The 24,347-nt window shown below is 42.6% G+C and overlaps 1 protein-coding gene across 5 annotated transcripts in view; it reads left to right on the top strand.

Moving 5' to 3' along the window:
* The first annotated feature begins 2,429 nt into the window (after positions 1-2,429).
* PCDH10 (protocadherin 10) overlaps positions 2,430-24,347 on the top strand; it is a 36,416-nt gene continuing 14,498 nt past the window's right edge. For all 5 annotated transcript variants that reach the window (XM_076337226.1, XM_076337225.1, XM_076337224.1 and 2 more), the window contains exons 1-4: positions 2,430-5,107; positions 6,764-6,822; positions 7,397-7,503; positions 15,949-16,254. In XM_076337226.1, coding sequence (XP_076193341.1) covers positions 2,510-5,107; positions 6,764-6,822; positions 7,397-7,503; positions 15,949-16,254 — 3,070 coding nt within the window. In that variant the 5' untranslated portion in view covers positions 2,430-2,509. The remainder of the gene's footprint in view (positions 5,108-6,763; positions 6,823-7,396; positions 7,504-15,948; positions 16,255-24,347) is intronic.

Below are 24,347 nucleotides of genomic sequence, written 5' to 3'. Positions count from 1 at the left end.
TTTGTGTTGCTCTTTAGAAACAATAAAATAACGTTTTGCAAAATAAAAGCAAGACTTACAAACGTTTAATCCTGGTTACTCTTACTTTCTTCATTTTGTAAAGTTACGGACGTGGATCTTCAGTTGTAAAAAGCCCGGGGGTAGCGCGGGGCACTAACACAGCTAGGGGGTAGATCTGTGAACACCCGCCTCGAAATTCACCCCTCGGTGCTAAGCCCTTCCCCGGTGCCAGCGTAGCTTCACAGCCCAGCGCGGGGATCAAAAGCGTGTCAGCCGAGCACTCGAGGTGCTATAGACGCTATGGGTAGAATCGACGTTATTTAGCACAGAGCTGCCTTCTCGCTGTCTGAGGGGAAAAGGGGAAGGAATATGCCCTGTTGCTGTGTGAGGCAGGAGGATACCCGCCGTGGGTTACTAAAATCTGCGAGAAGTCGCAAGCCCGAGCCTCGGCGGCGGCCGCGAACGCCGGCTCTGAGCCCGGGGTGCAGCCGAGCAGCCTCTGAGCCTCCAGCGCCGTTACCGGCGTCGGCAGCGCGGCAGGCGCGGGTACAGCGAGCACCGACAGCCGGTAACAGAGCGTTTCACGTGAAAACAAACAAATCGGTGGCTGTCAGCCTCTGCTCATTCTTCCTGCCTATCTCCCCCCCCCCAGTGATGCCCCTCCGCCACCCCAAGTAGCCAGTGACACAACACATGCCCGGTTTCCCTCTTCCCCCGTACCCGACGGTCTCCTGTTATGTTAGTGGAAATTCCAAAGTGTCAATCGGGAAAAATCGGCGCAGGCTCATGATACTTTAAATTGGCTGGAGCTGGAAACACTGTCCAGACGTATGATGGAAAGTTGCACTTTCACCATCGAACTAACTAATTAGCTAAGGCAGCCCGTGGGGGGAGGGGGGTGTGGAATAATAATCTCAAGTTTCCCCTTGTTTATGCTTTTTCTAAAAACGTTCCTGCGCCCGGCCTAGGGCAGGAAAGTTAGTAGCTGGTGGAAACTCCCTCTCCAAGGAGAGGGTTGTTTACGATCACCCGTGTGTGCGCGCTGATGACGAGCGGTGACCTCCCTGCCCAGCGACTGCGGCGGGGGAACAGCCACCCTGGCAGGCAGGCAGGCAGGCAGGCATTGCCCAGCAGCGCCTCGGGAGCTGCAGGGTTAGCCTCTCGGGGCCCAAGCTCGCCCTGCCTGCCTGCCTGCCTGCCTGCCTGCCTGCCTGCCTGCCTGCCTGCCTGCCTGCCTGCCTGCCTGCCTGCCTGCCTGCGCGCTCGCCCGCTCTCCCGTCTGTGACGCAGCCTACTTGACGTGCGCCGCGGCCAATGGGGTGCCGCCCCCGGGGGCGTTGCTGCCGGCTGATTGGTTGGCAGGAGCCGAGCGCTGCGCAAAAACAGAAAAGCCGAGCGCTGCCGGCTCAGAAACTGCCGGCAGAGATCAGAGGAGCGGGGGACGGGGACGGGGCTGGAGCCGGAGCCGGGACGGGAGGCGAGCGGCGGCGGCAGCAGCAGCAGCAGCAAGCAGAGACAGACACAGAGAGAAAGAAAGAGAGAGAGAGAGAGAGAGAGAGAGAGAGAGAGAGGGGCTAGACGCAAAAGCAGCAAGAGAGGAAAAAAAACTGATCAGCACATCCACAAAAAGCAGAGTGATGATGATGAACATAATAGCAATAGAAGAAGAAAATGAAAGACTATTAATAGAAGAGAGAAAAACCTAAAATCTTTAAATAAAAAAGAGGAAATCCCAGAGAAATCAGGGAATGAAAGTTTTGGGTAGCAAAGCTGTTCTCTGCCTTTTTTGATACGAAATCTTTTTGCGGGTTGTAATTTTATTTTTTTTTTTTTAAATTTCGCGGTTTTCTGCCTTTTTCTTGCATCTGAAGAGGGCATGTCCACCGGCTCTTCCAGCAGCATCTACCCCTCCAGCTCCCACCAGGAAGACACAGCGAGGACAATCTTGAAATATAAAAATTTCCTCCTTGGGATTTGCTGCTGCTGCTGCTGCCGCCGCTGCTGCTGCCGCGGTGCAGTGCCAAGACTCTCGGAATAAATAAAAGCGGGCTACTGTGTATCTCTAGATACATCCAGCTAATAGCTATTATTAGTTGGCCGTTTATTTCGAAGATCACAGATGAAGTGGGGACGCCTGTCTTCTTCGTTTGGTCAGCGTGTGAAACAATAATACTCGTAACAAAACGGAGGGAGATGGGGGAGAAAAAAATCCTAACATGAATCAGAAGAAATAATATCTAGCATCCCCCCTAAATCAACCTTCCCTCCCCTTTCCTTCCCCCTCCCCCGATCCCTCTCTCCCCACACGCTCGCAGGCGCGGACACACACACGCGCGCATCACACACACACAGACACACACAGATAGACACGCACAGGCACACACACTGTACTGTGTATTTTCAGAGGAGGAGGAGGTGGTGGTGGTGGTGGTGGCGGTGGTGGCGGTAGCTTTTGGAAGAGGAGGAAGAGGTGGTCTTGGGGAGGGGGGATCTCTTTCCCCATTTGGAGATGATTGTGCTATTCCTCTTTGCCTTGCTCTGGATGGTGGAGGGGGCCCTTTGCCAGCTCCATTACACGGTGCAGGAAGAGCAGGAGCATGGCACGTTCGTGGGGAATATCGCCGAGGACCTGGGCTTGGACATTACAAAACTTTCGGCTCGCCGCTTCCAGACGGCGCCCAACTCCCGCAGCCCTTACCTGGAGCTCAACCTGGAAACCGGGGTGCTCTACGTGAATGAGAAGATCGACCGGGAGCAGATCTGCAAGCAAAGCCCCTCCTGCCTGCTGCACCTGGAGGTCTTCCTGGAGAACCCCCTCGAGCTATTCCGGGTGGAGATCGAGGTGCTGGACATCAACGACAACCCGCCCTCCTTCCCGGAGCCCGACCTCACCGTGGAGATCTCGGAGAGCGCCACGCCGGGCACCCGCTTCCCCCTGGAGAGCGCCTTCGACCCCGACGTGGGCACCAACTCGCTGCGCACCTACGAGATCACCCCCAACAGCTACTTCTCCCTCGACGTGCAGACGCAGGGGGACGGCAACCGCTTCGCCGAGCTGGTGCTGGACAAGCCCCTGGACCGGGAGCAGCAAGCGGTGCACCGCTACGTGCTGACCGCGGTGGACGGCGGGCAGCCCCAGCAGCGCACCGGCACCGCCCTGCTCACCATCAGGGTGCTGGACTCCAACGACAACGTCCCCGCCTTCGAGCAGCCCGTCTACACCGTGTCGCTGCCGGAGAACTCGCCGCCGGGCACCCTGGTGCTGCAGCTCAACGCCACCGACCCCGACGAGGGCCAAAACGGCGAGGTGATCTACTCCTTCAGCAGCCACATCTCGGCCCGCGCCCGGGAGCTCTTCGGCATCGCGCCGCGCACCGGGCGGCTGGAGGTGAGCGGCGAGCTGGACTACGAGGAGAGCAGCGTCTACCAGGTGTACGTGCAAGCCAAGGACCTGGGGCCCAACGCCGTGCCGGCGCACTGCAAGGTGCTGGTGCGGGTGCTGGACGCCAACGACAACGCGCCCGAGATCAGCTTCTCCACCGTCAAGGAGGCGGTGAGCGAGGCGGCGGCGCCGGGCACCGTGGTGGCCCTCTTCAGCGTCTCGGACCGCGACTCGGAGGAGAACGGGCAGGTGCAGTGCGAGCTGCTGCAGGGCGACGCGCCCTTCCGCCTCAAGAGCTCCTTCAAGAACTACTACACCATCGTCACCGAGGGGCCGCTGGACCGCGAGCAGCCGGGCGGCGACGCCTACACCCTCACCGTGGTGGCCCGGGACCGCGGCGAGCCGCCGCTGAGCACCAGCAAGTCCATCCAGGTGCGGGTGAGCGACGTGAACGACAACGCGCCGCGCTTCAGCCAGCCCGTCTACCAGGTCTACGTGAGCGAGAACAACGTGCCCGGCGCCTACATCTACGCCGTCAGCGCCACCGACCGGGACCAGGGCGCCAACGCCCAGCTCGCCTACTCCATCCTGGAGAGCCAGATCCAGGGCATGTCCGTCTTCACCTACGTCTCCATCAACTCCGAGAACGGCTTCCTCTACGCCCTCCGCTCCTTCGACTACGAGCAGCTCAAGGAGTTCAGCTTCCAGGTGGAGGCCCGCGACGCCGGCGAGGAGCCGCAGCCGCTGGCCGGCAACGCCACCGTCAACATCGTCGTGGTGGACCAGAACGACAACGCCCCCGCCATCGTCAGCCCCCTGCCCGGCCGCAACGGCACCCCGGCGCGGGAGGCGCTGCCCCGCGGCGCCGAGCCGGGCTACCTGGTGAGCCGGGTGGCCGCGGTGGACGCCGACGACGGGGAAAACGCCCGCCTCACCTACAGCATCGTGCGGGGCAACGAGGCCAGCCTCTTCCGCATGGACTGGCGCACCGGGGAGCTGCGGACGGCCCGCAGGGTGCCGGCCAAGCGCGACCCCCAGCGCCCCTACGAGCTGGTCATCGAGGTGCGCGACCACGGGCAGCCGCCGCTCTCCTCCACCGCCGCCATCCAGGTGGTGCTGGTGGACGGCGCGGCCGAGCGGCCCGGCGGCGGCGGCGGCGGCCTGGGCGCGGGGGCGGGCGCGGGGGGCGGCGGCGGCTCCGGCGAGCATCGCCCCAGCCGCTCCGGGGGGGACACCTCGCTCGACCTCACACTCATCCTCATCATCGCCCTGGGCTCCGTCTCCTTCATCTTCCTGCTGGCCATGATCGTCCTGGCCGTGCGCTGCCAGAAGGAGAAGAAGCTCAACATCTACACCTGCCTGGCCAGCGACTGCTGCCTGGGCTGCTGCTGCTGCTGCCCCTGCTGCAGCCGCCAGGCGCGGGCCCGCAAGAAGAAGCTCAGCAAGTCGGACATCATGCTGGTGCAGAGCTCCAACGTGCCCAGCAACCCGGCCCAGGTGCCGGTGGAGGAGTCGGGCAGCTTCGGCTCCCACCACCACAACCAGAACTACTGCTACCAGGTCTGCCTCACCCCCGAGTCCGCCAAGACCGACCTGATGTTCCTCAAGCCCTGCAGCCCCTCCCGCAGCACCGACGCCGAGCACAACCCCTGCGGGGCCATCGTCACCGGCTACGCCGACCAGCAGCCCGACATCATCTCCAACGGCAGCATTTTGTCCAGCGAGGTAAGGCCCGGGCGCCCGGCACCTCCCGCCACCCCCCGCGCCGGGCCGTTGGGGGGCCGTTGGGCGGCCGTTGGGGGGCCGCGGGGCGGCCGGCCGTGCCCCGCCGCTGCACTGCGGGCTTCCCCCAAGCTCCGCGTCGCTTTCCCGTCGCCTCCCGAAGCTCCCGCCCCTCCTCTCCCGGCGGGGAAAGGCGCTTCGCTTTCCCCTTCGTCCTTCATTTCCCTTCAATTCATTCGTCGGCCTGTAATATTTGGGAGGCTTCAGCGGCAGGCGAGGGAGAGGTGTGTGCGGGACAGCCCGCCGCCCGCCTCGGCCAGCCGCTGGCTCCCCCTCACCCGGGCTCAGAAACTGTTGCAGCCAAGCGTGTGTGTCCCCCCCCGACCCGACCCGACCCGACCCGACCCGACCCGACCCGACCCGGAGCCTGTGGACGAAGCTGGCCCCGGCCGGGCAGCCCCGGGGTGCAGAGATCCTCCTCAGCCGTTAGCTGCAAGCGGATCGCCTGTGGGTTGGGGCGGGGGGGGGGGGGGGGGGGGGACGACGACCGTACTGCTTTTCACAGGGTCCCTGCAGCTGACAGTAACGAAGTGACGTGAGGCGCAATCACAGGGTGTTCTGAAGCAACGTTTTTAAACTGTGTCTCCTTTCTTCCTGAAATCTTTGCCTGTGCAAGTAAGGCTTTGGGGGAACCCCCCTCTGGGACTGTGACAATCTCTACAGTTAGCAGGAACTTTAATTAATTTGTGAATTAGGGTTTGTTAATTGACTTTTCTTTACTTTATCGGAACGGCTCTTTATAACCCAAAGCTGAGTTCGCAAAGGGAAGCATCAAGAAAGAGTTTCCGTGAAATTATATGCAGAGACTTAACGTCCCTTCCTGTTAAACATGTTGCCTATATTGTGTTATCTAGCCTGTGGAGAATTTCTATCAAAGCATACGCCATGCCGTAGTACTCCCCTGTTAATCATTTTCCACTGGGTTAGCTCATACATGCTCTCAGTACCTCTCTGCCTGAGCACTAACGAAAACAACACGTTCTCTCTTAACATGAATACTGAAACCTGAATGCTGTCCAGTCTGGCAAAGGTGGTTTGAATGATGTTTTCTAAAGCGTTAAGTTTTGCAGTGAAATTTCTAATATTGGCCTGTAAGATTGACCTTTCCTCAAAATGTCTATAAAACTCAGTCTTCTGTTGCCTTTCTAAGGACTCGAGGGTATCTCAATGTATTTTCTTCCTTAGAGTGCAGGAACTGTACTGTCTCCCCCTATTTTTATACACTGGAATTAAAAACAGGCTGAAAACTAGATTACAATAAGTTTTTTCTCAGACTAAGTAGTACACAACTCTAGAAATAGTTCTCTCGATTTTTGTGGGAGTCCTTGTGGTGCTCGACAGCATGCACTGTGAGAAAACGTGTCAGAATCTCATCCCAAAAAAACTGAGGAAAAAATCCCTCATGCTTTCCCATCTGTGCAAATAAGAACAAGAGCTGGGTTTTTTTCCCTTACATCCTAGAAACAGATTGTGTAGGCCTACTTGCAGCTAAACATTACCATTTATAGTGAATATGGTGAGCTGCTCTGGTATATTTTCTGATGCTGGTTACAGAAATATCAGGAGTTAAAACATTTCCCAATATTTTCTTTTTCCTAGACAAAACATCAGCGTGCTGAGCTCAGTTATCTAGTTGACAGACCCCGACGAGTAAACAGGTATGAGCTCCTTAGCCTTGTTTTCCTAATGCATGCTTTAGCAAGCCTGAATGGGGTGCAGAAATGTGTTTACTGCAGATGTAAAATAGTAGTAAAGCAATGGGAGATTGAATGTATGTAGACGTATTAAATAAAACATCGTCGACTAAATGAGTTTGAATTACGGCTTTTCTGAACTGGTTTCAAAACCAACTGCAAAGAGAACAAAATCTCATTTTGTATTAGCCTAAAACGTGCTTTAAATACTTATGAATGCTTCTGTAGGGTCTTCCAGAAAACATTGGTCTCTCTGAGTTAAAATTTAGCTATCCGGCTTAAGTAAATACTACCGAATTATTTATACCAATTACATGAAAACCAGGCGGAGTAATAATGCTTACTGTCCGTTTCAGCTAGACTACCAAGGTCTGAAAATACCAGTTTTGTTTATGGTGGACAGAGCACCTCTGCAGAAGCAGTGCAGCAGGCAGGAGTGGGTGAATGCAGCACCGTGTTTGGCCATGTGATGGCAGAAGAATGTTTTATGAGTTCCTCTTTCATGTTTATTCTAATGTAAAGATGTTTCTGTGTCTAGTTCTGCATTCCAGGAAGCAGACATAGTAAGCTCTAAGGACAGTGGTCATGGAGACAGTGAGCAAGGAGACAGTGATCATGATGCCACTAATCGAGGTCAATCCTCTGGTAAGTCTGATAAGAGAATGGAAATAGTAGATCTTTAAGTAGGGAGACTAGAAAGAACAGTTACTTACAGGAATATAATACAAGAGTGGCATAAATAATGTGAGCATATTATATGGGAGGCTGGGTTCAAGTCAGCTTGCTACTACAGTTACCTGGGCAAGGAGACAATTTTGAACCCCTTTCATTCACGGGGCAGAGTTTATTTTACTCTTTTGGGGGGGGGGGGGGAGGCGGTGGCACGTTATTCTGCATCATTTGCTGTAGCGAAACTTCCTGCACATTAAAACAAAGTTGTCGGTACATTTTATAGTGCGTTTTTTTCAACGGCAGATTTGCAGAATTTCAAAGCATTAGGCAATTTTGTTTAGCAGGCACTTCAGCCGGCATGGCAGTGTGAAGTGCAGGGGGAGTTCCCAAGGGAAAGAATGAACCCAGTGATTGAATGACAGCCAGACTGTGAGGATTTTTGCTGGGGATCAGTGGAGACACATCGGGTGCTCTGAATGTGTAATACCTTCGCATTTTTTGAGGATTGTTTTTCAATTCAAATTGAGGCACCATATAGTATAAGTGATCTCCATGTTAATAAGGCTAAGGTATTCTGAGGTACATTTCTTTCAGTCCTGACAAAGGAGAGAGATGCTTTAAAAGACTATGATTTGAATCACCTAGAAAATATATACGTTGCAGTGTTACTCCCATGTGTACAGCTTGCTGTCTTTGCTCTCATACTGTCAGTTTTCTTCTGAAAGGGACATTTGTTTAGAGCCTATGCATTAGAATTCGTTCTCGCCCTCGCACTGCATTTCAGCCACAAATGCTTGTGCTTTCTTCCCTACCACAGTCTCCAAAGGTCTGGTATGTCTTGATTCAATACAGTGATTTCTTTCCCCTTGTTTCCTCTGTGCTCTATCATGTATAAGGATTTGCTACAAGCGTGTCATACAAAATACTGCCAGAGTCTCTCCAGTTGTCCGTTTTTTTCCTCTGACCCCCCGTCTTAGAAGATACCAGGGCAAGGGACTCAGTACTGTCACAGCAGTGCTGCCTCACCCGCGTGCTCTGTTAACGTCCTCTATTTTCTTGCCGCTGTAGTCACTGTGCCCTTAACGATGGGAAACCCAGGCACCAGGGAAAGAGGAGGCTGCTACAGGGCCCCTTTATATTGCTGCAAGTCATTAATATGCAGACCTAATGAGACTCGAGAAGAGCCAAGAGTCTCCGGAGCTCCCCGCTTCTTGCAGGGCTTCATGCTAAGTGAACAGAGTGTCTATTTTGTGTCTGGGAACCTGACAACAAACCAGGTCTTGCCAGAAGTTTACATCTGAACACAGAGCCTCTTTCATTTTTGGCCTATATATGGCGTATGATTTATTGTTATTTTAAAAAGCCATGTATTTAGCCTCCCCCCACCCTTTCTTTCACACTGTTTCTGATGCAGCAATCAGTGCTACTGAGTTATAAAAAGCTCCCTCTCCTCCTGCCCTCCCTGCATTCCATTTTTTTTTCTTTTACGCATTTTACTGCAGCAGTCATCTCAATGAACATTTCAATCAGCTTAGTCCCTCAACATAATGAACCATAATAACCAAACAGGAGAGAAAAGAATAAACATCTGCAGAAGGGGCTGGATTTGACTGATGGTGGGAATATAATCATATAGTTGCACATCAACTGAAAGCTATTTTCTTTTAGATGCATTCAGTGCTGTTATTGTTGTGCCTCTGCTCTTTATTTTCTCTCCATTTTAAAAGTAGTCTATCTCAGATATGAACACTGGAACTACTGTCAAACTTGGCATTAGACCTTAGCTGAGTAAATTCTTCATTTTCATAATTTCTATTTTATCAAACTAGTTTCAAAATAATTTCAAATCATTTAAGAATCTGATGCGATCTATGAACTTCTGTGTCTTCAATGGTGATTACATACGAAGTAATGAAAGCTGACAATTAGGTTTGGTTTACTCACAATTAACAGTTTGAACTGAAACCTCAAATACACAGAACTTCCAATTTAATGTATTGGTGCTGTGATTTGAGAATAATTTGCATGCACAATTTTTTAAATGCTAGTTCCAAATAGATATTTAAATACAAATCTCTGCAGAAACTGCTTTAATCTTCTACATACGTGTAATATAGTTTTCCTGTAAGTTTTGGGCTGAATCCTGCTGTCGTGATGCAAAGAACGTGCCCCTTGATCTCAGCGATGACAAGATATTTTGACATAAAAACTTCACTCTTGCTATTAGCTTTTGGTGATGAATTTTATGGAGAAAAAAAAAAGAGCATAAATCTTGTTTGATCTTGAATGGCTAGAGGAAATATCTGAGGGAATGCCTTCTCAGTTTTTCAGTCATTCTGGTGCTCTATAATCAATTCTTTCTAAATTATTGAAGGAAAACACACTGGTTGATAACATGGCAGAAGTTTGGGCTGTTTTTTTCAAGATGTTACCTGGTACCATGCAGCATCATATTTGTTTCCAAAAGCATTGTATTTGCATCCAAAAATATTTAGTAGATAATTCACATGGACAAATAAAAGTCACTCTCTACCAGTTTTAGTCAGCAGCATGTTCTGCTTGCAAAACATCTTTTTACTGTTCTGTACATGACTTCTGTTATTGTCACCAGTGAACAGTCCTGTGGCGCACCAGTAGCTATTCTATAGTAGTCCATTGCTAGCCAAGCTGACTGTCAAAAGTCATAGTCAATTATTAATTGGGAAGGAAAACATGCAGGATGAAAATCTGTCACTGTGTCATAGATTTATCCTGCACAATTATTTAGTGAAAATTCTGAACTAAGCTGTTCTATGTATCATAAAATGTTTTATTATGTTTTGAAATAAGATTCTAGTTCACCTTTTCACAAAATATATTTTCTTAATAATGATTTAGTCATGGTTTCAAATGTGCTGGAATGTAAGTAAGGGATTCATATTGTTCCCATTAAAGTACCACCTGAATGCCTCGTAATTATCCAGATTCTTATGTACCTTAACATCCACGAAGTACAAAAGTACTGTCATCTGCATTTAGTGGGGAATGGCAAGTAGTGGGATACTCAGGAGCCTAATTTTCATGGATCGAGTAGTCATTTTGTTGACTGGGATAGGGATCTGAGCTTTTTGGAAAATGACTTTCCAAAGGTGAAGAAGCGCAAGAAGTTTTTGGCAAACAGAGGAGGGGTTTCTCAAACCTCAAGTGCGCGTTCTAATTACTTGTGGTCGTCTTTGTCTGAAAATTGTTGAGACAAAAGCTGCTATTTGTTGTAGAACAAATGCAACTAATACAACACTACTACTTATTATTAACACACTGTATTTCAATCATGTTCTGTAGGAGTAATTTCTAAGCGTGAGGTTAGTTTATTTCCCATGGTTGATTAAATTCTTGGCCTCTCTTGTGAAATTGCCGACTTGGGTGCCAATTAATACTCTGCGTGTGTGTATGTTTAAATTGTATGATTAGACACCTGTCCTGTAAGATTTGGACTCATGCCATCCACTTATTTCGTATGGTTGCCCACCAGCCACTCAGCTTTCTCAAGCCAAACATGGAGTGTTCTTCACAATATTACCTTTGTTTCACCTTTTTCACTGAATTGGCATGATCTCTCAGAAGCACTGCAGGAAGGGATATCCAAGATGTGAAGCTAAGTAAATGTGCTGTCATGTACATACTATAGGCATCAGCTTTTTTGCTAATCTCCTCTGTGCAGTGCTGGACAGTACGCATCGGTGACCAGCTGAGATCTAAAATTAGGCTTCCACTAGTGGACTTTATGGAGGGAATTGATAGGGGTCTGATGCAAAGGCACAGGGTGAAACATTGCCTCACACCTTTTCAGTACAGCTTAGGTAAACCTCAAGAGGGTTGCTGTGCATTATTGCCGAAGAGGTATCATATTTCAGTGTTCATAAGGAGAAGAATTTGAGAAGTCAGAAGAAGAATTTTAGTGATAAAGGGGCAGAGAAAACCAGTATTCCTTCTGAGCCTATGCAGAATGACAGCTAAATCCTGTTTTGAAGATCACTTGGCCTAAGAGTCTATCTCGGATGAAGTGAGAGTGAACATGAAAATGGCTTAGAAAAGTGCTTTGACTCAAGCTGAGGGCGGTTTTTTCTTTTTCTTTTTTTCCTCCTGTCCTTGGGCTGCATGCTTAATAATGTTCACATCTCAATGGTCCAGATAGGGCTTTGAAGTTGAGATTTGGAAGAGCTGAATATTGAAGATGCTTGAGTTCATGTTCTCATGCAGATGAAGTTAGTTTTATCCAAGGCAGCACACCAATTACTTAGCAAGAAAGAATGATAGTAATTCTGTTTCATAAAGTCCAATTCTTCAGTAGATAAAGTCTTCTACAAAGGAGGCTAACATCATTATCCTTATTTACCGACACAAAACGTGAATCATAGGGAAATGAGTAACTTGCTCAAGGTTAATCTAACCAAATGGATAATTGTTCTGGTAATGGAGCTCTGAAAAGGAGGCCTGGTTCCCTACGTCATTCCTATCTCGCATCTAACTAGCTTTTTTTAAGAAAAACTACCACAGAAGAAACGGAAAATGCCATTTAATTCCAAGTAAAAGCCAAAGTTATGAAAAAATGACACATGCTGGGGGAAAAAAAATCCTCTCGGTAACAATACTACAAAAATACTTTGTCAACATTTAATTTGTATTTTTGCTTTTTATTACATCATTTACTCAGTAATACATATGAACGTGTTCACTCATTGTTCTAAAGCCTTGGTGTATGGCTCTTCTCCCTTAATTAAATTAAGAAAGAATACATTATTTAAAAATGGTTTTAGGCCTAATTTTTGCTTTGATCTAAACTGTCTTTCAAACCAATTAGAATTCATGCACATAGAAATTTTGATTTTCTCCTTTTGAAATATGAAAAGGAAGCAAATTGGGAATATGCTTCAGAAATGCAACCCTAGTATCTGATTCAAAGCACCTGAGTTCAGGAAATTCAGATGCAGATATCAAGCTTAATATTAAACTCCTTTCCTAGTTTTTGGGTTCCTTTGAGGGAGGGGCGGGGGCTTGTTTTCCTTCAAAATCTGCAAAGTTAAGGTTGTGTGAGAGCTCATATTGCCCACTGGCCTACCTAATAAGACGACCTGAACAAATAGGAATGAACTAGTGGCCTCTGCCATGAGCTTTTACATGGATGCTGCGTTTGGAATAGTGCAACGCTTATAATTTTTCAGCACTTTAGCGCACTATACTGTCTATTTGTATCCACAAAGGACATTTGAAATTCATAATTCGGAGTCACCTTTAAAATCTCAGTTTATCTGCATGCAAGGTCTAATAGGATAACTAAATGAAAAATATAAAGCATTTTTCTTTAACGCGGATTTGCAATTATGATGGATAGTTTAGTTCTGAAGGATCATATATATAACCAGATTTATGAGGGAGATGAGATGGAAGTGTTATACTGCTGAACATTTCTTTTTGTTATAAATCAAGAACATGATTCTTGGTGTATGAAGGAGTTCTGTGCTGAATGTCTTACTTCGTTTACCATGATATATCCTTCCTTCTTGGAAAATAGCAAATAGCCTCCCCCACCCCCCATTTTTAATGGTTTTTCAATTAGAAACAGAATTCTATACCATGACCCACAGGAAAAAGGTGGAGGAAGGATAGCCAGCAGTCATATCAGTGTAAAGATACATAGGTGCCCAGGGATTTCAATATCAGACTGCTAATTTGAATTTATTTTCAGTCAAAATACTAAAACCAAGGGCTTGGTTCTGCACCCATTAAACTCTTAGGGAATGTTGTGACTGATTCAAGTAGGAACAATACCCAACCCAGGCCTCTCTGAACATTTTGTTCCCATCCTAAACAAGCATTTACATTCTAGCTGTGTGTCCCAGCAGTGTATATTAAAATTCAGATGTATATAAAATATTTTTTTTTCTTTTACAAGTTCTCATCTTCAAGGGGGGAAAAGTTTGTCACACTAGCTTACATTTTATATCCCCTACATTCATTACTTTGTTTATTCAAAATCCTGATTTATAGGGGCTATAACATCTCTTCTATAATAAGCTGTTATATAAAACTATTCAGTGCACTGCAGTAGACAAGCAGTATTCAAAAGAGAACTAAAAAAATAATATTTGGATAGACATTTTGTAGTTTAGCAGCTGATGTGAAAACAACACAGTAAAATGGAGAGTAATTTTCCAGGGGAAATAAAAATCCATTAAGGGAAAAAAAAGGGTCTGTCTTTGAATATATATCTTAAAGCCAATGTTATTATAATATCTCCCTCCCCACTGACTAAAGAATATAATTTAATATTTATCTGTAAGTTTTTCTTTCTCCTGCTGTCTTTCAGGAAATGTTGAGTGAATATGGTCACTGATACGCTGTTAGCAAAATGTAACTGTAATCATTTTCCTATTAAAAGTAGGGTTATTTGCTGTTTACATGTAACTTTGCTAGGAAGTCTGAAAATTGAAATAACCATTTTGTGTTAATTGTCACTTAAATCTTCTGAATGGCAAAAAGTTAGATTCATAAAATATGTCTTTTCTTGCATAAGAGATAGTTTTGTGCAGACATTTCAGTACATAAGATACACACACAAACGGTTTTATAGACATTGTTATATATAAATTTCTTTCTGGGAAGCCTGCATCTAAATCTTTCTTTTCATTCTTTGATAGCCACTACCACTACAGAATTTAGAACTATACGATTTGTACGCCTTGCCTGATGTTCTTCATCTGATTCCTTAATCATATCTGCAGTTCACGTTTGCATTTTTCAACAGTTCACTGATCAGTAATTTATTTTCAGACTTCTGCATGCCAATTATCAATGCAAGGTTCTAATCGAAACTGGACCTAGCATTATATATTACTCAGTTTAAAATTAAAAAGTCATTATAAAGTGAGATTAAGCTGAGATAAAAAGCTTTTTTTCTTTCTTCATATTTTTTCTAAGTGACTGCCGAAACCAGGACAGTACTCAAGCGCTTGTTGATAGCTCAGAAAGATTCTTGCTTGCTGAAGAGATTGTTTTTTGTAGTGTGAGATATCGCATAAATATTATTAATATAAGTCAAATTGTGGTTCCAAACAGTGGCAGAATTCTTAATACTAATCCCCCCATTGGAGATCAGGCTAATCCAGTTCTTTACAATGTTGGCTGGTGAATGAGCTCCATTACATGAATCTTATTACAGCTGTTCAAATTTTTTTTTTCCTATTTCCCTTGCAAGTAGTGTCATTTTTTGTAATTCTAATGCAATGCTTGTAAATGCAATGTTTATAACAGATTTAGTTCAGTTTTGACATACACCTATTCTAAGACACTCAGTTCTTTTTATAAATACAAGAAAAAGATGTTTCTTCACTGTTCTGCTTTTCTGTATGATGTTGAACATCAACTTGGAGACGCTGGTATTTATTTTACTCCATGCCTATGATTTCATACACCATTCCTCTCAAAACAAGTATAATCCAACAACTTAGTGACTCACAGTCAGGAAATACTCTTTTGGAAGGCCGATCTGAAGGTAGTCAATAGAAGCATAGCTTGTCATTTGAAATCTTAATAGCATTAAAGGATTTGTAAGCAAACAGTTCCATGTTGGCAGGGACAAGTGTTTGCTTATATAGGGGAAGCATTAACAATTTTGTCAATAGTATCCACAGCCATGTCTCATCGGACTATGGCTACCTTTGTACCGCTAATTACAGTAATTTATTACAGGCTTCTGTCCCATTACTTGGATGACTTGATGCGAGTAAGGACTGCTGCAGTAGCAATGAAGACTATGTCTGAAAGAATGATGTAACAATTGATTAAATAAGCCATCCTGATCACTTGAAAGCTGGATTCCTACTTTGTAAGATCTGCCTTTAATATCAATAGGCTCTATCTGTATACTAACGTATGCACAGATAATTCCTCTATAGAACTCATTAATATTCATTTTCATAAATGAAATCTGTGATTCCTCAATCAGGACATTTCATTTCTTTGGTCAGAGATACATTTATGTAGAAACAATTCCTTCACGTTCTTAAACAAGGATTTTCAACTGGTGAACCACAGACATCAACCTACAAGTGGAATTGAGCCTTATTTGAACGGGTTCTAGACAGTGAGATCTGCAAGTGATTTTGTGAGATAGAACCACCAATACCCTTCTTCTTGTGATATTTTTGTGTGTGTGTGACATTCTGGCATTTAGTTACGCTTATTAAATGGTGCCTTTGACTTCTGAAGACTGGACAATCAGATTTTTTTTTTGTTGAGGAGGTGGAAGTAGTGGAAGAAGTTCTGACGACATTTCTCTTTCCACTCTCTTTTTTCTCGGCATAATCTTTCTTATCTGTCAGCAGCTGTTCGTGATGCTGAAGCTTATATCTGTAGTTTCTTTTTCTCTCATGCTTGCAGGCATGGATCTCTTCTCCAATTGCACGGAGGAATGTAAAGCACTGGGCCACTCAGATCGGTGCTGGATGCCTTCCTTTGTTCCATCTGATGGACGCCAAGCTGCAGATTACCGCAGCAATCTGCATGTACCTGGCATGGACTCCGTTCCAGACACTGAAGTGTTTGAAACACCAGAAGCCCAGCCGGGGGCAGAAAGGTCCTTCTCCACCTTCGGCAAAGAGAAGGCCCTTCACAACACTCTGGAGAGGAAGGAGTTGGATGGACTGCTGTCTAATACACGAGCGCCTTACAAACCACCCTATTTGAGTAAGTACTATTCAAAAAGCTGTATGAAAGTGTTCCCTTTGCGGGAATAAAAATTAGCTCTTTCTGCTGTTCATAGTAGGAATAATACAGACACAATTTTAGGAGCGGTGGGGAAAAATGGCTTCTCTTGGATTCAGGCACCACTGAAGAAGGCATTGTTCAGTGCTTTTAAAAAAAGACAAAACCTTGATTGTTTTTAGTGTGACATGATTGTCAACAACAAAAGTATCAGCTGATATTAGTGGGGGAGTTGCTCAATTTTGTTTTCTGCTGCTGGATTATTTTCAAAGTTTTCCTGGATAGATGGTTTAAACATTGACATTGCCAGGCTAACTTTTTTTAAGACTAAAATTAAGTCAAGAGAACTGTCCTAGGAGCTTCTTTTTATGATTGAGCAGTATCTTGTGAATAAACAGTATGCGTATTATTTTGAAGTAACTATTTACATAGTTAACATTAAGGGTTTGGAAGGGAGAAGACGAAACTTTTTGCTTTCGGTCTGATCATCTTTCAGCCTACATAGTATTGACTTTTGTCAGTGCTCCTTCGTGCCTTCTGTCTTGTTCCAAAATCTTGCCTCTTTCTTTAGTCACCTTTTGACTATGGTTGGGTGACATGGAAGAGTGTGATAGATCTCAAAAAGACCTTCATAATTCCTTTTGGAGTCTGGGCCAGTTCTAGAACCCTTGAGTAATACTTTGATCTAATATGTCTTTTCATTCTATTTAGCAGCCTTCCGTATTTTATTAGAGACTGTAATCTCCTTGACTTCAAGAGTTTATGATGTTTATCTCATCCAAATAAGCCAAAGACATTAACATTGCAATACCGACCCTTTAAAGCGACAAAAGTCTTTTAGGACAGCAGATCAGGGGTAAAAAAAAGAATCTCACTGACTGGTATTAATTTATTTATTTTTATAACGCATTTAGTTGTTCTGAAAGGTGCTGCACTGGCAGCCCTGGCACGTGAAGATCTTTGCTACAGATCATTCTCAGCACAGACAGCTCCCTTCTTAATTAGCTGTCCAGGTATTTCAGTCCTTCAGAGAGGCCTTTTTACCACTTCACTCTTTAGATTTGCTTTACTGAAAGCTTCTAAATTTGGATACCAATTCTGGTATGTGAAAGCCATTCCTAAAAAACCTGTCCTGAGACAATCAGCTTATTTTGTGTAGGCTAAAATGTCAGGTGTCAATCATCTGGTCATACTCTAAAGACCAATGTGAAATTTCACTTAGCTGTGACCTAACGACTCATGACTCCGTCTTTCCCTATCTGGTCTTCCATCTTTTTCCTCTAAGAAACATTCTTTAGTACTAAGCTGTAATCTAGCAGTACTAATTTCATCTCTATCACTTCAGTTAAAAATGTGAGTTTTGTAGCACTGATGGTGTAATCACAACAGAGTTCCGATGCAGTAAGTGCATTACAATGATGATTATATCTGGTGACACCACAATGGTAGTTCTGTTCTGTTTTGTTCTAAGCTTGGGAGTTTTATTTCAAATAACAATGAAATACTTTTTACTGATAGCTTAGGGATTTTAAATTTTGTTCAGCTAACATAAGTAATATTGTTGAACAATGTGTTTACACATAGATATTGGTCTACATTTTACACTCTTCTGGTATAAGGGCATAAAAAATTGGAGGTAAAATGTCAGAAGTAAATAATATAAATGAGTGGTATTACGTAATACACACCTGAGAATCCAGATTTAGTTTCGCTTTTTTTCTTTGAACCTGAAAGCTAAAACTGCTACAAAACAAGAGTAATATTTCTCTGTTTTATTTTCCTTATTTAATATTTTCTTTAGTAAAATTTTAGATTACAATTGTATAGCAAATAACAGGAGCAAAGAAAAGAAAGTGAGATAGTTGTAGCAATGAGTAAATAATTCATTATTAATAATGTATTCAATGAATAAGGCAAGAGGAACGCATAAGAGGAAGTTGATTCAGGAAGGAACTTTAGTTGAGCCACTGGGTAATTGCAATTGTAATAAAAATAAATTCAGCTTCTTAACAAAGAAGATCATATCAAAATCAGTTTGTCAGTAGAACGATTTTTTTTAAAGAAGTTATTAAAATGTATGAAACAGGACCCTCATATTCAGCAAAAATACTGTATAAAAAGTTGCAGCATGTATGAAAACGGCCTATATGAAAAATCAGTTGCAAAGAAGAAAAAGTATATCGCAGAATACACAAACTATTTGAACTAAAAAGGTCTCTTAAAAAAAAAAAAGAGATATTCTTAAGCAAAATGATCAGAAAAGCGCGTAAGTTCCAGCAGGTAAACTTTAGGATAGTAATTAGTGGAGACAAGAGGGACTTCTTAGAGCAAATAGCCAAAGGCATGCAAATAAATATAGACAATTTTTAAGATGTCAAGTGTAGTAAACTAGGAGAGAATTGGTGGGCCTCTTGAGCTGCAGTTAGTGAGGACAAGGACGTTGCAGAGATTCTAAACTGTTTCTTCGCATTTATATTTACCAGAGGAGGGACGGAGAAAGAAAGACAGGCATATTTAGGAAGTCACCCATCCCAGGTAACCATTTCAAATAAATGTGCAGGACTGAGTCATGGAAGAGGAGGATGTTGAAAAATTGACTAAAACAAATAGGAAGAACTCAGTGGATTATGTGGGTTTTTTAATTTTCAGTTTCTAACAAAAGCTGTTAACCAAAGAATGTCAGAAGTTGTGTTTATCGTTAAAAAAGGTACTAGAAAATCTTGTAAATTAGAGACCAGTGAGAAACCTTAACATAGGACATAAAATTGTAACTCAGGGGTTTTAGGAACAAGATAGCTGGCATCTGTCCAGGAAATTGCACAGAAAGATTGTCAATCTTTTGATAGAGTAGGTGAGAATTAATCAACATAGTGTATTTGAACTGTCAAAAAAAACCCTTTAGCATAGCTTCTGTGTAGTAGAAGAAACTACTAAAGTAAGCAAGTGTTGTCACAGGGCAAAGCATTACCAGATTCTCTGTGCCTAAGAGACAAAAATCATAAGGATAATGGAACATTTTAGCAGAAGCAGAGTTCCCCAAGTGTCTATACAGAGATCCATGGAGTTTAAAAAAATTAATTATCTAGAAACGGAAATGAGAAAAAGGGGGCGGTATTTGTAGATGACATAAAATGGTTTAGGTCAATCAAGTCTCTGATAGACTACATATGCCCACATTGTGCAGTGAAGCACGGTCCGGAAAACTCAGTCTGCTTCTGACCTAGCTCACTCTGGAATTGACAGCTGCAGAGCAGTGTCAGCACGGTGGAATAGCTGAGCAAACGTACTTGTTTAAGTTGTGCCGTTAGTGCAATAGCTGCAAACGTAAACCAGTAGCTCTACGTAGAGCTTTCACTGTGCCATATGAGTGTATCTACTCAAGTTTGTGTCTGCTTGGTGATTCCTGCACTGAGTTCCAATGGGTACGTTCAGTGCAGAACCTTAGAAAAGACAGATGAGGAAGGCGATGTGTATTATCATGAGAAATTTGAACTCTTCTTGAGAAAAAAGACCATGGAATAATTCCCTGAAAAGTGTCCCCCAGTGTACAAGGCCAGCAAGAAGGAAATAAAATGCCAGGTTGTAAAAAGAAATTGAATTGAAAATACACTGAAAAAGTATTACAAAACCATTACACAAAACCTATCCCTATGTTGCTCTAGCCTGTCTACTCATTCCATAGAAAGACATGGCATAACGGCAAAAATACTGAAAATATTTCTATGCAAAGTCATATCAAAAGCTTAGTACTAATTAATTTAGACAAGCTGTGATAGGGACATGAAGTAAACAGGAGACTGCATGAAAACAGAGAAGGTAAGCTGGGCGCTTTCGTTTGCCATTCTCAGTGACAAGAGAGCAGCAAGGCAGCGAAGCAATTGAAGGGCAACCAGGTCATGAACTGATAAGATCATATACATTTGATAAAATGATACACATTTGACACAAATAATACAGTAATCTGTCAAATTTATGTTTATGGGGTATGATTGAAAGCAAAGGCTTAACAGTGGGGATTTGGGTGTTTGCTTCTCTGTTGTTTGAGGTTTAGGTCACTGCATGGATAAATGAAAACAGCAGCAGCTATATTACAAATTATAATGTAGAAAAAGATGTAAATCCTCATACTTGAAAGGGTTTCTTTATGTCCCATTATCAAATTTTCACCTTACTGGTCTAAGCCATTGGACTTATTAATACACCGATTTCCACATAAACATACATATTCTGTATATTATTCCGAGCAGAATACACTAAAAGTAGATCTCTTTTTACTCAAATAATATATTTTGAAGAATATACTTTTTACATATGTTTTAAGTATTTATTATGAATACAAGTTATAAAATTGTGATGGGATCAATAAATTGTAGGGGGTTTGAAAACAGTTTTCTCATAGCGTGACTCCAGGATTCTTCTAACTTGCATATTCTTCTTACTGCGTAATTTACACTTATTTCTTCTTATTCATCCACGTGATTTGAACACTGCCTTTCTGCAAACAGTTAAGAAATTTTCATAATGACTTGAATGTTCGTAAAACATGAAAGAGATTCTGAACTTGACTGGAGAAAATAAAATAAGTGAAATAATACCGGTAAGGAAAATAAAATGTAGCTTTTGAACAATTCCTATATTTTTAAAATAGATTCTAACCATTTCTATCTAATTTTTCATTCAGTAGTGGTTATAGTAGCCATTATTTTTCTAAGTATTTTTACTGTAGTGACCAAAAACCCTAATCCAAGATTCAAACTCTGTTGTACCAGATTCTGTAGGATATCTAACAGAGACTATCTTCACAATGAATACCTGATCAGTCTGATTCTGATCTATTTCTAATACTTCGGACCAGGTCCTGAGATGGTAACAGTGGGAATAGCACCATTACATCCCTCTCAGTAGTGTTTTGGTCTATAGTTGATGATAAGAAGTAGCTTTCCCCCCCTCCCCCCGTAATTGTGGATCATTTTAGATGTGCATTTCTTTTATAATACTTTAGAGCTTTCCTAAAGTTACATACCGACATTAGTCATAGAATATTTTTTTCTTCCTACTAAGAGGTTAGGATTTTTTTTATATATGAAAACAGTCAAATATTGCCATAATACCTTAACTTTCTATGTAGAAATGCTTATTTTGCTCTAAAAAAATGACTCTGGCATAGCTTAATCTACTTTGGAAGCACGTTAAAATAAACTACATAAAGGCACAATTTACTACACAGAATAACAAGGAGACATTCTGGAATAACAATTGTGTTCTAAAGTAGCCCCCTAATTAGCTCTGCAATATTTTCTACATACACACAAGCATCTTCATCTTCACTGATGAAACTATATCATTATCATGGTAATTATTGCCAACACCGTCAATGTATTTTATGTATCAATCAGGATTTTATCATGTTAGGTATGACATATACATAGAGACAGAATAAAAAAGCTGATCTCTTCCCCAAAGAGCTGGCCGCCTAAGCAAGGTGAAGCGGAAGGGAAAATAATCCCGTTCTTTGGCTAACTGTTTTGATTTGTGTGGCACGGTTACTAAACATCAACGGTACCTTTGATAGTTGCATATAGGTCTGGGCTTGCAGAGTCAAATGATTTGCACGAGACTTGTTTGTATCATCCAAAAAAATTTAAAGGTGAGCTTGTCCTCATTCTGTGCCTCTGTTTCTTAGCCTGGATAGCCATTGACTCACTCTGCAGTAGAGGTACAATGAAGGTCTGTACACAGTCAGGGAGATTGGGCTTGGGTCTGAGCACAAGTCCCTATGTTTATGTGAAAGTATACATGTAGTCCAAGGTTCTCGTTCTACGAAATATTTGTCACCTGCTCAACTTGACCTACCCAAGTCAAGTTGGTTTACAAATAACATTAAAAAGCTTTCAAAAGTCTTTGCACAGTGGAATGTTTAGGAATTGGACCATCAATTTATTTCAAATAATGTGCCACAGAGCTAGCACAAAGAACGGTTTAACTTACTACCATTATCCATCTCCCTGAATTAGATTAGAACAAATGACCTAGAGGAGAAAAATCTTCATGTCTTTATACCAGGACAAGAAGTGTTTCATAAGCCTTTGATTATTTTTCAAAGGAATAAAAAAAGTGCACGTAAATATTTTTTGAGTATTTGGATCTAGTTAAGATCATAAAGGCCTATTTCTGTATGGCAGGATATATAACAAAGTTTTCTGCTGATGTTTAACATAAATATATGAAAAGATGTTTTAAGCAAGAATTCTTTACTGTTTTGGAAAAGTTTCCTCAAAAAAAGAAGGAAATTACAAAATTGTACAATTAATGTGATGGAAGAAGAATTTTCTTTGGTTTTTTGTTTCGTTTCATCTCATTTCTGGAAATTATTTGTGTAGTTTTATCACAGCTGTGATAGACATGATAGCATTACATTTGCATAAACATAAATAACAGCTATTTTGAATGGGATACTTGATTAATTTTTAAAAATGAGGCCTTTTGCTTTTAGAATTAGCCTACTTGATTTCTAATACAAATCAGGTAAACTTGTGAGCTGTCTGATCCCTTCATTAATCATTTTTAACTCAATTTGTGATTTTCACACATACTTGAAGTAAAAATGCACAGAAGTAAAAGCAAACAAATTAGCACCAATAAGTTGCACGTACATATTACAGGTCTTGGGGTAAGAAGAAAGAAAACATTGTAATGCTGAATTTAAAAAAAAAAAAAAAGAAGTTGCATTGAAATGCAATTTTTATTGGTATGAATAAACAAATGATATGTCCATAGTAAAAGAGTTGTTCCTTTGTGAATAGTATAGTTTTGTGCTCAAAAAGCATGTTAAAATTGTATCTTTCAACTTTAAATCTGATCTGCATAGCTGCATATCCTGCATATCCTGTCACAGACAGTGGAACTCTCCACTTATATTCAGGAATTTATCTCTGGGACAGGATACAGCTCTCACTTCTGCACAAATGAGAATGACTGTACATGCAAAATTGCTCAGCAAAAATGGAGGCCGAGTTGAAAAGCCAACATCTAATAATGCTAAGAAGCCTAATTGAATACTTTTCCTTTTCTAAAGAGTCTAATAGACCATTCCCATTTTTGCTGTATCTGAAACTCTAAATAAAGATTTATTCGCTTATACCTCATGTTTGCCGCTTCAGAGACATCATCTCTATTAGGTAAATAAAGCTTACAAAAAAAAACCCAAACCTGAAATAAATCTTAAACAGGTAATGCTAATTAAAATATAATAAGGGGAGAGCAAGACTATGATGTATTTTGACTCATTATTGTAGGTACTCTATGATCTTGAATAAACCACTTAGGGTGATTCACTGTTCAATGACTATTGCATAACTTCTGAAAGGTATTTGTATCTCACGTTCATGACTGGTTTGCATTCTTCATCTGAACGTATTCCTCTTGCAGCTATCGCTCAAAGGGAAAAGCACTTACAGAGTATTACTGCAATAATAGAAAGGAAACGGATAATTCAGAAAGCAAAATTAGAAAGGAATATATAAATATGCAAAGATAACTTGGCTGTAGCCCAATAAAACCTATAAATTACATTATTTTTATTGATTTTTATGAAAATAATGAACATAAAAAGAAATAAGCATTCTTCTTTTACTTTTAAAGCACAGGTGTTAGCTGTTGTATTTAAATACTATTTGCTTGAATCTCTTTATGTAACTGTGATCTTGGACAGAATTTACAGTACCCTGTACTGTACAAAATACCGATACAAAAACATACCCGTTATTAGGTTTACATAGCATCTTTTATCTTAGACAACTCCAGAGCTCTTTGCAACTGCAGTGCAGGAAAATAATTGAAAAAGTTAAAAAAACTTGAGTAACTTTTATTTGAAAGAAAATTATATTTTTAGTTTGTCTTAAAAAATACATCATTTCAACTATTTCTTTTCCTCTAATAGCTCTAAAAGTCTGTATTTGCCAGTTCTGACTGGAACACATAGAAGTCTCGTATATCTAACTATCTCAGACTGGTGCTATATTTATTCATTTATGTCAATTTTGAGAGTGCTTTTGTCTGCCGTGAATATACCATCT

The sequence above is a fragment of the Aptenodytes patagonicus genome, chromosome 4 (assembly GCF_965638725.1).
Source record: "Aptenodytes patagonicus chromosome 4, bAptPat1.pri.cur, whole genome shotgun sequence".
NCBI classification, from domain to species: domain Eukaryota; kingdom Metazoa; phylum Chordata; class Aves; order Sphenisciformes; family Spheniscidae; genus Aptenodytes; species Aptenodytes patagonicus.
This window is presented reverse-complemented; position numbering and strand designations above follow the sequence as displayed.